This window comes from Malaclemys terrapin, chromosome 11 (assembly GCF_027887155.1).
Source record: "Malaclemys terrapin pileata isolate rMalTer1 chromosome 11, rMalTer1.hap1, whole genome shotgun sequence".
Taxonomy (NCBI): Eukaryota; Metazoa; Chordata; order Testudines; family Emydidae; genus Malaclemys; species Malaclemys terrapin.
Window position 1 is genome coordinate 40,820,632 of NC_071515.1, and position 13,636 is coordinate 40,834,267.

The following is a 13,636-nucleotide window of genomic DNA, read 5'->3' on the forward strand; positions in this document are numbered from 1 at the left end:
TGCAAAAAAGGCTCCTGCTCTCAGAGGCATCTTCATCTCTGGGGGATTTCAATCCACATTTGCACTCTCGGGATATTATTATTGTGCTTGGCTTCTTCTTTTTATTTTTTTTCTTCCTCTCCATCCTCTCTCTCACTCTTTTTCTCCTGTAACTTAGCAAAATGCCGCCTTCCATCCTTTGATTTGTTGTAAAGCACAGAATTGGGTCCAGATTAACTGAAATTGAAACTGAAGGTAAGGGTGGCAACACAGTTTCATTTTTCTGAAGGGTGGATGAATGCGCTGTGTCGATAAGTTTCCCAGCGCGGGGAGTAGGGGGGTGGGGGAGTGATTATATATGCACCAACTAATTCTTCCATCAAAACTTCTTGTCACTTGTGTCAGGATTATTAGAAGGGGGGGAAAACCTCGATGCTCGATATCTAAAGATTCATAGTGCAATGGGAAGGGGGGGCGGTAGAGGAATCTAGATGTTGTTGTTCATGGGGTCTCTGGTGGATGTGTACAGAATATACTGTGTTTGTGTAGCTGCTGGATTTCACTGTTTGCTTTGGAATAAATCAGAAATAACAAAGCTGCAAACAAACGTGCAGCGGTGTGATGATCGCAGGCTGCTGACCTGTGCGATCAAATACGCTATTTCCTCCCACCTGTTTTAATAAAGAGGATGGGATGCAGAGTGGGGAAATTTGTTAGGAGAGGGAACCTAACGCACAAAAGAGGAACCTGGTTGTATTGATTACCGTTTCTTCTTGTTGTTGGTGCTGAGCTGAACAGTTTCTTCTTTGATATGTTTTATTTAATTTAGGGTGAATGTTCTGGTTCCGGTGATTTTTCGCAAACGTAAAAATTATTCACGGATTAATAAATATCGGGGGGGAGGTAAAGACAAATCAAACTTTTTCTCTGCTGTGAAACTTGTGAGGGAGCTGCAGGGAAGATAGCGGACTGTGGAAGGATATTTGATCTGGGCAAAATGTGGATTTATTTTTAACACGGGGGGAGACATTAGATGTATACTGATTTGGACTTTGATTTTTAAAACATTTCTAGATTCAGAGGCTGTGCTCTGCTCTGCAATTAGACTGACATACGTACAACAGCCATTCAGGGAGTTCTAGAAGACACGCCAGAGGATTTTTTTTTTCTTTTTTTCTTTTTTGGTAGAAGATATTAAAGAGATATCTGTTTGGCAATTTTGCTAAGTCTGTCTTCATTACTTCGACATTGTGCATTTGCTAATTTGGAAGCCCCTTCCTATTGACAGTCTTGCTCCATACGCCTGCAAGCAATTTGCAGAGCTCCAATATAGGAGAATTGCAGAGATGGCAGCTCGCACCTATTTTATTTTTTTTTCCTTCCCTTTTCTCAATGCACAGCAAATTTGGCTTTCAGTGCGTTATCTCTTTTGTTAATGCAAAAAGATTCCCTGGGCGAAAAAATTGCTCATAATTACCAGAGAGATGGGGAAACTGCATTAGAATAAATAAACCTGAAATTACTGTAATTATGTTGTGTTTGATGGGCTCGGCTTGTAATCAAGAAGAGAATACAGTGAAATGATGCTGACCCTCTTGGGTTTGCAGCTGTACGCACACTTTGGGGTCTTTTTTAGCAGAAAAGAGTCATTTTGATCATCATTAAGCGGTGTGTAGCCTATTTCAGAAGTGTTTGAAAATGAGGGACACATTTTTTTCCCGACAAGGAAAAAAAATGTCCCAAAATTGCATTTTGCCATTTACAGACCCATCCATACGGTTGTGTTTGGAGGGTGACAATTGGTAAAGGTATAATATTCGAAATCAGTATTTAATCATTGTAATGAGGTATTGTTTCAATATAAGCACCTTTGGATTATTCATAGTTTAATTAATATCCTCATTATGAAAATCTTCGAATCAGATATTTGATGAACTACTTGTCAGCAACAAGGCAGAATTAATTAGGTCTGTATTGAGATTAACATTTTCAAATGTACAATTATAATAGACTCTAACTCAAGACCGCCTAGTTGAGAGAAAACTAATAATTTCTCTATTTGAACTGTTAGCAAGACGTTATTGAATTAGTAGAAGCTAATATATCTTAAAGTGTTCCAATATGCTTGACCACACCGTTTCTGTTCGGTCAAAGGCGTTTGGTCTCTGACTGCATTAGGCTGGGGAGTGTGAAATTTGCATTATTATCTGTAAATAATGTAGCTACTGATTCAGACAATTATTGTTCAGATAGGTGCTGTTAGTTGCTTAGTGCTCACATTTTAGCCGGTGGCATTGCAGGAAATACAGAGTGTTTCTCCAGTATTTCTCCAGGCAGAATCCTTCATTCCCTATGAACTCAAAATGCAGCGGATCTCCCTTATCTCTCCCCTTTAGTCTCCTGCTCCAATCCTATGTTTACCAGTAACTGCACCCCGTGCCTTATCTTTTGAACGTACATTAGACATGACCGCATCATTTGATCACTCATCACCAAGAATTGAAAAATGGGTGCGTGTCACAACAAAAATCGATACAATTTATCATTACTTTCCTTCACACAACCTCCCGGGAGGGATTCCCCCCAGTATGGAAACTGCATGCAGATCCCCACATTGCAATCGGAATAAAAAGCAGATGCAGCGGCTTCCTAGATCAAATCTACCATGTGACAATTCTGTTTTGATTTATAAAGCTTTAACCAAAATTACAGCTGTGGTCATCTGATCTTTGCAAAGCCACTTTCATAAATTGGCATATCTAAACCCAATCCTCAGTTTTAATAACTCTTTAAATTATTAGATTACTTTAGTCAGAAAATTAAATTTTGCAAACAACTAGCTACTGTGAGCTACAGAACCATGCCACTGTCTCGAGCTCCTTTCCCACCACTTCTCCATTGAGTTTCATTTGTGACAGGACACCCCTATTTTATATCTATTTGATAGCCTTATTAGCTTGCAAATTTCCTGCGGCGATTGTTTTGCTTAAGGTTGGGGGGTTTGAGGGCAAGCTGTATCCTTCAGAGCATCCCCGTGATTGCTGGCGGCTTGCTCAGAAACATGCTCCTTCATTTCCTGCCCTGACCAAGTGAGTTTTCAGGGACAGCAAATCTCCACCGGCCCACACAAGCTGCGTGTCAGAACTGCTCAGATCCAACATGGGGAGGAAGGGAAAAGCTCCTCTGCATAATAATCACTTGCCAAATCCTTGTCCCGGAGTCGTCGTCCCCCCGCACCACACACACACCAACCTGCCCCCGCCCCAGAAAAACGGTAAAACTGGCAAGGCGCATTGCAACTTCATTAACACGGGGAGACATTTTCGGAGCCTACAAAGCCTGTAGCGCATAATTTGCAGCGGGATAAACTCTGCTTGGGGTCTTTAAAGCTAGGCCTGTGCCCCGCTTTAGTAGGGCACCCAAAACCAGGCACCCGCTTGAACAAATGATCCAGCCTCCCGCGCCCACTCACACACCTGGGGGCTACAGGGAATATTTCCCTTTCTCCCTTCTAGCCGGGCAGCGGCAGCTCCCACGCCACCCCCACCTCCCCGGCAGCCCCTGGATTGGCCCAGAAGGGAGGCACCGGGTTCTAGAGCTGGAACTCTCTGTACCAGCTGATGTCCTGATGCTCCCAGACTCGCCTTACAACGTGTCCGTCCAGTGAAAGGCGAAAACAAAGCCCCGGGCCGCTTGGGTGCCGGGCTCGCTTCGGGCGCAGCTCGCCCTCTGCTAGACAGGCGCTCCGGTTTTGACGCCTGGTGTAAACACACGTTGTGTGGTTAGACAGCAGCGAGCACATTGGTCTCCTTTTAAAGCCCAGAGCGGGCTGCCACTCAAGGTGCTCGCTCGGACCCCAGCATCCAGCCCAGGCCCCTTTGAACTTGTCAGCCCCCTTTTTTTAACCTGAGCTCCACTTTAACTTTCTTGCCTCTAAAACGCGGCCTTTTCCTGCAGCACCTGCTGCTTCTTCTAACCATTTACTTAAAACCCACCATTGCTTCCCCCGCTCTTCAGCCTACGGGGAAAGATTGCGCCTAATCCAAGAGAGGCAGAAAGGGGAAGCCGGCAGCACTTCCGTTTGCAACGAACAGGACAAAGGATGCATCAAAACAGAGACAGGGGGACGATGGTGTAAGAGGGGGCAGAAATCAGTTAAAGAGGAGTTTCGGTCAGGAGAATTGGGAATAAACATGTAGCCAAAGCTGATGTTAGTAACATTCCCCACTGAGCTCTCGAGGCCTATTTTCTCCCTATCAAAACAACAACCACAACAAAACAACCAGTGACTGTTGGCGAGTTGCAATGAAGCGAAGATAAAACCCAAAGGAGTCCGCACGGTGTGATTTGTCTGTATCATCTCCCACAGACAAGCTTGTTTTGAAATCGAAAGGCCTGTGTGAAATGCCCGATGGGATTTTACATATATATCACTTACATCATATTTATACACACACACACACACACTCTGTCTCTCTCTCTCTCTCTCTCTCTCACACACACACACACATCCCATCTGCGGAACACACCGAGCCACTTATTTAGGTACCGATAGAGATCCATCAATGAGATCTCTTGATTTATTCGCCCGGTTAAAATCGCTCTCTGGAAAGTCTCCCACGTGGATTGATCTCCACGACGCTCAGATTTATAGAAGAGGCCGCAGGTCCCTTGGCCAAGGCCTAATTCCCAGGCTTGAAAGAGGCTTGCACTTTCCCTTGCTGAGGAAAGAGTGTGAAACCTCAGCTGATAGTGTATGTCAATGTCCCTTCAGATCGGATTGCAGTTTTCCCATCCCCAGTGCTCTTGAGTCTGCTACAAACGCTGCAGGTGAGAAAATGCGCAGGCGATAAACAGCACACATGCAGCAGCTCTTTTTCCAAACCATAATTTTACTGTCTCAAAGAAACTTTATAACTTATGTACAAAGATTTGTGTTTTTCCCCAGATACAAAGCAATAAGTTAACATTCTCAATATAAAACTAAACTTTGACATATAGAACACTAAACACAACTGATCTCAGTTTATCACATCTTCCGAACTTCACAAGTCAAATGTCAAGATCTCAGGTCACAAAGCATCATGTTTTACAGCCACACAAAACGGAACGGAAAAAAGGCTAAATTTGTGCAACATGTTTACAGAACAATAATAATAATAATTAAGAATAAAATATGTACAGCGATCAGATCCTGCACTTCAGTAGCGCATGTAGACTTCAGATTGGCATTCTGTGTTAAAGCCTGGAGATTTTGTTTAAAGCTGAACTGTGTCACGTTAGAGCCAATTGGCATCTCTTCTTCCCTCCCATCTCTTTCCAACTGCTGAGTATAGGGAACTATTTTCTTCCTTTCCCTCTCTTTACATTACGTAAAGCGATCAACAGCTGCCGTGATTCCACTTCCATATTAAATAATGTGAATTTCTTTTCTTTGTTAAATAACACTAGAGATGTGAAAAATGCAGACCACTCGGAACAAACCTCTCCACACCAGCCAAGTATAAAAGTTATTGTAAAAGTTAAAAATCACATCCTTCTTTTTGCTGTTTTTGTTTTATTTTGTTTAAAGTAAACTGTGCGTTGAAACAGTGCCCTTTGCAAACCAGATAGTCCATGTGTTTCTAGCACTCTTACAGTGGTAATTTAAGTCAATAAATTAAATCCCCATCTCTCCCTTTAACAACAACAATAAAAATGTACACAGACGAGTCGTGAAGGGTACAGGAAAAATGCAAAGAAAAATATCTGGCTATAGTACAGGTTGTTTTCGCATTGCTGTTAAAGAGGAGTGGGGTAGTAAATAAATGACCTACATTTCATCAGCTAGACACAGACAGACAGACAGGACAGAGGAGAGCTTTTTTCCTCTACAAACATATTTTTCTGATTGTCCCACAAAGCTGAGGGTCGGATTTTCTCTCTGCTCCCAGGCTGTTCTCCGGATGATCTAATGGCTGCTCTGTCAGCTGTCAGCAGTTGGGAACCAGCCCCGCATCACATCTGTGCTTGTCTGCACCACGCTATGGTGCAGTGTTAATGGCTCTATGGGCAAGAGACCGCTTTCTCGATTGTTTGTTCTTTTTATTTCCCCCCTCTCTTTCTTTCCTCTGTTTATTGATTGGACTTATTTATTTTTCTGGACCGATAGTGCTTGAAATGGGGAAACTGGTTTGTAATCACATCAGCTGAGGTTGCTGCATAGCTTCTTGGTGGGCTGAAGGGTACCACGATGTGTAGCTGGGTATGTAAGTGCCCGGGGTCCCCGTAGAGGTCTTACCCGATGACGAGGTGGTGTTCCACACTGGGGGGACTGGGGGCGAACTGGCCGAGAGCGCCCTGCCATTCGCCAGAGCGCTGCTTTCCAAAGCTGCCCCTCCCTGCTTCATTAGCTTCTTGAATTTAGATCGCTTGTTCTGGAACCAGATCTTCACCTGGAACACAATAAAGGCATTACGGAATGGGAAGAAGGGCAGAGGGAGACGGGCTGGTTCACGGGGCTTTGTGTAAAAGTCTGGAGACAATGTGCTCACCACAGAGACTTGCCAGCGCCTCTGTTGCAGAAGAATGGAAAGTTCTTAGCTAGCCCTGACTCCTAATCTCAATACGAGAAGTTTGACTGATACAAATAAACCCCTAATACCTGGCCAAAGGACCGAAATACACTCGCCTAGGACGGCCGGGATCAGGCTTTGAAATTTCCAATCAAACTGCCTTTTCAGCAGGAAATCTTTTCACACTCTGACGGCATTTTGCTGTCAAAGCAAAGATTTAGGGATTAGCAGCGCCCATTTCCCCCTTTCCCCTTCCAGGAAATGGGTGCACGTGCGCTGCAACATACATTGGAGTTACAATTTAAACCTGGGTTTGGAAGGAACAGTAATACAATCAATAAACAAATCGTCCCTTTTGGAAATGAACTCGAGTCTCCTGGTCTCGGTCTCCTCCAAGCAGGCGGATTTCCAGGGTCTCCTTTCCCCTGCCTTTGCTAGCGGGGCGGGTGAAACCGTATTTTGTTTTGTTCGAACTCTTCTCCCGGAGCAGGCAACTTTGATTGATTGTTATTGCTCCAAACTAGCCTAGTGAGGTAACACTGAACCGACCCCACAGGGCCAGGCGCCCACAGCCGGCAAAACCTACCCTCAGCTATGGGAAACGTCGTGTCTCCCGTTTCAAAAATGCCGCGAGGATCAATTTAGAAACGCCGGGGCGAAGCATTTACAGTGAATACACAAATAAAAGCAGGCCGGAGGCTGGCGGGGAGGAAGAGGCGGGCGATGCTGGTAGATTTGGGGTGTGGAAGGCTGAGTTATTAGATCTATTGTTCCAGCAGTCCGGCCATGTCTGGCCCCAAAGCCCCCAGACAGAACCTGGGCACAGGCTTTCCACAAGCCGGACTAAGGCGGCTCGCGGTCCAGTGCAGGGCCGCTCGGTGCAAGGGAGGCAGAAGGGGGGAGAGAGGAAAAAGCGAAGCGATGAGACGGGCTGTGTGAAGGGGAGGAGGGAGCAGCGGCTGCTGTACCTGTGTCTGGGTGAGTCCCAGCGAGGCTGCGAGCTCTGCTCTCTCGGGCAGAGCCAAGTACTGAGTTTGCTGGAATCTCCTGTTCAAAGCCTGCAACTGCAAACTGGAATAAATAGTCCGGGGCTTGCGGATTTTTTTCCCTTTCCCATTAAAGCGAACTTCCCCTCCTTCTACCACAGTGCTTTTCTCCGAGTCGGCCCCTACAACCACAAACGATGCACAATAAATAGGAGTAACAACAGAAGCAGCATCAACAATAACAATAATGAGAAGGAAGAAAAGAAAAGTGAAGAACAAGTCGAGCTAACAAAGGCTCCAGGCGATTATGGCAGTCCAGGCTCCTTCCCAGAGAAAGTTTGCTATTTTTACAGGCTGCAGTTTAGGTTTAATTACCCTTAATTGCATACATTGTTTATAGCGCTACGCAATAAATAATTACGAAGACTAATACGTGCACATCTGGGTTGATTTTTTTCCAGCCGGGCATTGTGTGCTCTGTGTACTGATCCTCGCTGAGCCTCAGCCTTTTCTGACTAATTATTTTTATTTTATTTTTATAGATATATTTTGATACAAGCAACCTCCCTCCCTCCTTCCCCTCCCCCACTCCTCCCCCCTCCCCAAAGCCAAGTGCACCTACCTGTCTCCTCTAACCGGGTCTGAGTCAGGCTGGAGCTGTTGGGGTAGGATTGCACTGAACTGATGTAGGGGTTAGACGAGTGGCTGCTGACCGAGTTGACATAGGGGTAGCCCAGCGGTCTGGAGAAGGACGAAGCTGTGCTGTACGAGCTGTCAGGCTGAGAGTGGCCAGCTGAGTGTAAACAGTGCATGGAATAGTGTCCGTGGGACATGGGAGAAGGAGACATTTGCTGGCTGGGTGGCCCAAACTCCATAAAGACAGCCTTCCCTGAGACAGGGCTATTAAGACTCTCTGGCATGGTAGTCATGGTCATTTCTTGTCGCTTGGTCTGTGTGTGTGTTCTCTCTTCAGCGTGCCTTTTTGGGGTCTGTTGTGTTTCTCAGGACAGGAAAGAACGCAATTTAAGCGGAACAGGGCTTTTCACTTTCCATTCATAAGAAAATGGAGTTTGTCTCTTTGAAAAGTCTAAGCATGATGCCGTAGATCTACACAAACTCGCCTAAAAGCTTTGACTCAGCCAAGGCTATGAATATTCATGAGCTGGCGGAGCTGATTGGTCCGCCGTCTTGCATAATCGCTTTGGATTGGTCAAAGGCGCTTGGGGCTCGCCTGGACCCTAGTGAGTGAGACGAGCCGGACTTGGTGAGCTGAGAGTCCCCCGTCCCCTGTGTGTGATCATCTGGAACAGACAACGCCGGAGAACACAATGAAGGCGGCGAAAGAGAGACTTACAAGCCAGGGGCGGGCGGCCCAAAGTTACTCCAGGCGAGGAGTCTGCCAGCCAGGGGGCTTCACATCCTCCAGTGCACCCCCCTCCCCCCCAGAGCCCACTCCTCAGCCCGGACACCCTGTGATTCGCTGCGTCCAGACCCTATTAGTAAACAAGCGCGCGGAAGCGCCTCGTTCTGCTTTAGATGGAGAGAAACAGCAAAGGAGGCAGTCAGGCAATGAAGGAACGCAGGAGACACAGCGACTCCCCACAGATCTCTCCCTCCTTCCCCTTCCCTGGCACGAGGCCCTGGGGGTTATCACACCAACCTCTGCTGCTTTGCTCCTCAGGCAGGACAGTGCCGGTCCTTCCTGAAACACACGGGGTGACGAGGGCTCTGGGAAAGGTGGCCCTGCGTGTCTCCTCCCAGCAAGACTAGATCCAATGGATCTTCTTAAAGGCCTCGTGCCACCCACTGATTTCTACTTCAGCATAAAGGAGCTAGTACCTATAGACAATTGTGTGGTCTAAGCTGCAATTAGCATACTATTGGTGTTAGTTTTTGTGTGTGTGTGTGTGTGTGTGTGTGTGTGTGTGTGTGTGTATATATGAATGTATACACACATATAGTCGCATATCCATAGACACAGTGCATGCTTCTTTGCAATATATATATATACACACACACACATGCCTGCATTCTGTACCCACACACAAATATCACGAATATCCACCACACTGATTTATACCATCTCATAAATTATTGTTCAGTTTTTGCTATCACCTGAGCTGTACCTTTTCATTTTTTCCCCTCCCTAAAGTATCTAAATTGTGCATTGAAACCCAACCTGGGATGAAAACTTCCGTGTACGTGTGTGGTAACAAGGTGTGACTTTGGAGATCCTGCACAGAAAGCCTACGCTGAATCCCAAATTACTTTGTTAGATAATTAGAAAGTGTTGATAATTATTTCTTTCATAATTTAGTGGTGTGTGGCTGTAACAGGAAAATGATCTTGTGAAAGTTCACACGTGCAGATGTATTAGTTACTGATTCATTTGATTAAATGCTAGTCTCAAGTGCTCTGATCCACAGCTGAAGGCGGCCCCATTAGCATAACACTGATGTTTAATTTTCATACGCATAATTAGCCATATATTTAACACTAATAGCAACATGCAGCCTTTCAGCATTAAACAGCCTGGGATTTGATCTGGCCTGAGCTGAACTTTCTCGGTTACACCTAGATTGTCTAGGGTGCGCAGTTATCACAGAATCAAATCTATGTAATCAAGCACATTTTGGCAAAGGGAGCACACCAATAAAAATGAACATTCAAAACAAATCACATTGCTGATGTCGTTACAGATATTAGTGGAGGCTTCTCTCCCCTGAGCTCCTGCAGCTGCTGCTCACGATATTCCTCGCTCAGGGTATCTGATGGGGGCACAAATATGGCAGGAAGCGTAGCTGGGACTCAACTAACCCCCAAAATACAATCAGATACCTTTGCCGGCGTTTATTAGATGGGTAAACTCTTCAGGCAGTGGTGATGTTTGAAGCAACCAGCTAATGACCGTGCAAGCTGACAAGTCTAAGCCTCTCTGCTCTTTTTTGCTTTAGTGGCTCTGTCGGTTTTAATTGCCCATTTCCTAGCGCCTGTTTTATATCCTTTTTGGTTGCGATGCGTAAAGTTCATTTTCATAAAGTAGCTGCGGATTGGTGCTGGAAGAAGGGGCAATGGTCTATCCCCACATGGATTCCTTTGGCAATCAGCTCTCTCCCCCGTGCTCATCTTTTCAGCCCTGGCTATGTAAGTGATCATTCGAGGCGGGTTTGGGTTCTTGGACCGAGAGGGGATGGTGACCGTTAGCAGAGATCTAGGAGAGGTGTGATGAATAAGCAATAATTAAGTAATGTCTATAGTCAAACTGAAGGGAACTGGCTAGCCAGACTGAGTAATTTATTCCAGACAGCTGCAGATATGTCAACTATTAAGCAACAAGAGTGTGCAGTTGAGGATGTTCATTGCTAGATAAATGCCGTGCATGAGTGTCTTCACATCTGGAACATAGGAGGGATGGACTCCACTCCGTGTACATAGGCGTCAGATTCTGATCTCGGTTACGCCGGTGGACATTCGGAGTAATTCAATTGTCTTCACTATCTTTATTCCGAATCCACAGTGATGTAAGGGATCTTAATCTGTCCCCTTCTGTTCAACGTGCTCTACATAAATGAGCTCAGAATGTTTACATGGGGCTTTGATAGCTGCATGTCCCACAAGAGAGAAAAGCGCAGGCTGAAAACGCTTAGCTTTGTCTCCTCTCTATTTACTGGGTTTGGCGTTTTGTGTGTATAACACACACACACACACACACACACACACACACACACACACACACACACACACACACACACACACACAAGCTCCAACGGGTGTGTGTGCGTGTGTCTAAATCCTCTCTTAGTAAAAAAGACTGTTACGATTCTCAACCAGTACTGTGCTCGGTTTTACACCCTTTAGAAGTAGGGGACACAAAAGCCCACTGTAATTGTACATAACACCTGTTCCTAGATAGCCTGTCTATTTATTTGCGTGGTTCTGAACACGGACTAGAGATATGCTCTTCCATGCACAGACTCACAAATATTTACTTGTTTGGAAAATCACTGGGGAGAAGCGGGACAGCCCTAGCTAAAGTTGTGCCTGGGAGGGATGGGATCCAGCTGCAGGGTGAAGCTTATCCTCAAGCTGAAAAAAGTTTGGTGCTAGCAAACCAAGGGGGAAAAAAAGAATTAAATCCTTCTAAGCCTCCTTCAGAATGTCTGCCTGAAACCTAGCCTGCGCGAAGTATTTTAAAAACGAGTTGGTTTCCCATACAGCCGAAACGTTTTTACTTTAGTAGTCACCTTTATAATTAGGATTATAAATGTGTACCCTAAATACCACCACCTCGGTATAATTGCTACCCAAACAGCTTGTTACCACAGCAGTTGGTAAAATCCTGCAGTCCTAATAAATTTATACTTGGGAAAACCTCAGAGTAAACAGAGACTAAAACAAGATGCTGGACTAATTGCTATCAATCCGATTACACTTGGAGGGGAGAAATTACTCTTTGGTTCAGCATTTTATCACATCGAAATGGTCTGTCTATCTCCCTATATTGTATTGTTCGTGTAGCTCACCCACAGAGCTATGCAGAACGCTGCTGCTCACCTTTATCACCAGACATTTCTGTAAATCGCTAATTGTTTTTTTGTCAAACTAAAGTCCATTGCCTGTCGCTTTTTAACAGCTAATCTGTGAGGCTGATATTACCATTCTCGATTAATAGTCCAGGCCAATACCAGTGACTGATTTAATATTTACAACCCAACTGTTGGTAAAGAATAAGAAATGAGATGAACAAACTGATCGAGTAATAATTGAAAGGACAAATATCAAGGGGAAGTGGTACGGTATTTTATTGCTCCACCTTTCTACTTTAACATTTAAGGCCGATTCAACATCCCTGACGCACCCAGAACTCAGTGGGAATTTGGGGGGGATGTATTATTTTGATTTCGTTACTAAACTGTCGTTACTTTTTGTAGGGATTAAACCTTTCAACATGGTGAAATAGCAAAGCGTTTTTCTAAACACAAGCACTGGTAGCCCAACCTTCGTCTTCAGGAAACAAAATCTATTTCCCAAACACACTGTATTATGGATTCTACGTCTTCCTGGGATCAATGACTATTTAACTTCTGGGTATTGGTAAAGTTGTTTGATTCATCATTTATTGCACAGGTTTTAAGGGCCAGCTATCTTCCAAATTAAACTAAAGAACGCCTATGCAGTGCCTAAGATGTCACTTTGCATGCCTAAAAATATCCCTTTACAAGGCTCCAGGAGTAAGAATTGTGCTTTGCCAAAAACGCTGTAAGAAACGACCAGAGTTGACAGCTTTTTGTGTTCCAGAAAAAACAAACAGCAGAGTAAACCTAGTAGAATTCGGTTAACTTGACACCCTCCCGCATCAGTCAATACACTCTGGGCTGGTAAGAGTCTAACAGAAGCAGTTCGCAAAGAGAAGGCAAGTGCTGATGATAAAGAGTAAGTCATCAGTAACAAAAACTGACTGGAGTTGCCGTTGGGCTTGTGGCAGTTTTGAATGCCACTTTTCTATCTCTGACATTGCAGTGCCGGTGCTGGGGATCTGCAAGCGCAACAGCAGCACCCAGTGTATTTAGATACCAAATTAAAAACACTTACACATTCGGGCAGGGTGATTAGCAGCCACCTAATGGCAGCTCAAAACCTTAATCTTCAGGACAGGTCCGGCCTGAGATTTTAGCAATTCATCTTGAAGTTGTGCAGCTGGATTAATTATTAATTATCAATATTCATGGGATCAGAACAGTTGCAGTTTTTATTAAAAGTCCAAACTCCCCCAAATAAGCAACCAGCTGAGGGGAAGCTGGGGTCATCTAACTAGGAGCCTTATGTCCCAAAGCCCACTTCTTAATTTCTGCTAAACGTTCAAAAATGCGGAATGAGTTTATCATAACTGTAGCTGAGATCTTTAGAAAAACGAATGCTCAGTAGAACATGGGCAAGCTGGCTAATTCTACAGTGAGGGCGATGGTTGATCTAACAAGGGAAAGACGCTTTTTAGCTCACCCGTAATCACTTTTTTCTTGGGCGGGGGGGAAGCCAAGAGGGCAGAGGGCCTCTGGGCAGGACCGCAGGAGGAATACGATCTCTGGGTTTGATAGCACAAACGCCACATTTCGGAAA

The 13,636-nt window shown here is 45.0% G+C and overlaps 1 protein-coding gene across 1 annotated transcript; it reads right to left on the bottom strand.

Moving 5' to 3' along the window:
- Positions 1-5,606: 5,606 nt before the first annotated feature.
- Positions 5,607-8,586, bottom strand: DLX1 (distal-less homeobox 1). Its single transcript, XM_054043755.1, has 3 exons — positions 8,142-8,586; positions 7,502-7,701; positions 5,607-6,413 (listed from the first exon to the last, which is right to left on the bottom strand). Exons 1-3 carry the CDS (start codon positions 8,452-8,454, stop codon positions 6,159-6,161), a joined length of 768 nt encoding a protein of 255 aa, XP_053899730.1. The 5' UTR covers positions 8,455-8,586; the 3' UTR covers positions 5,607-6,158.
- Positions 8,587-13,636: the final 5,050 nt, after the last annotated feature.

Bases quoted from the DNA above. Each gene is read 5' to 3' on its own strand.
- DLX1 (XM_054043755.1), bottom strand. From the start codon at position 8,454: ATGACCATGACTACCATGCCAGAGAGTCTTAATAGCCCTGTCTCAGGG. The intron at 7,702-8,141 runs GTAGGTGCACTT...TTGTGGTTGTAG, and splicing joins GACCCGGTTAGAGGAGACAG to GGGCCGACTCGGAGAAAAGC. The intron at 6,414-7,501 runs GTACAGCAGCCG...ATTGTGTTCCAG, and splicing joins TGGGACTCACCCAGACACAG to GTGAAGATCTGGTTCCAGAA.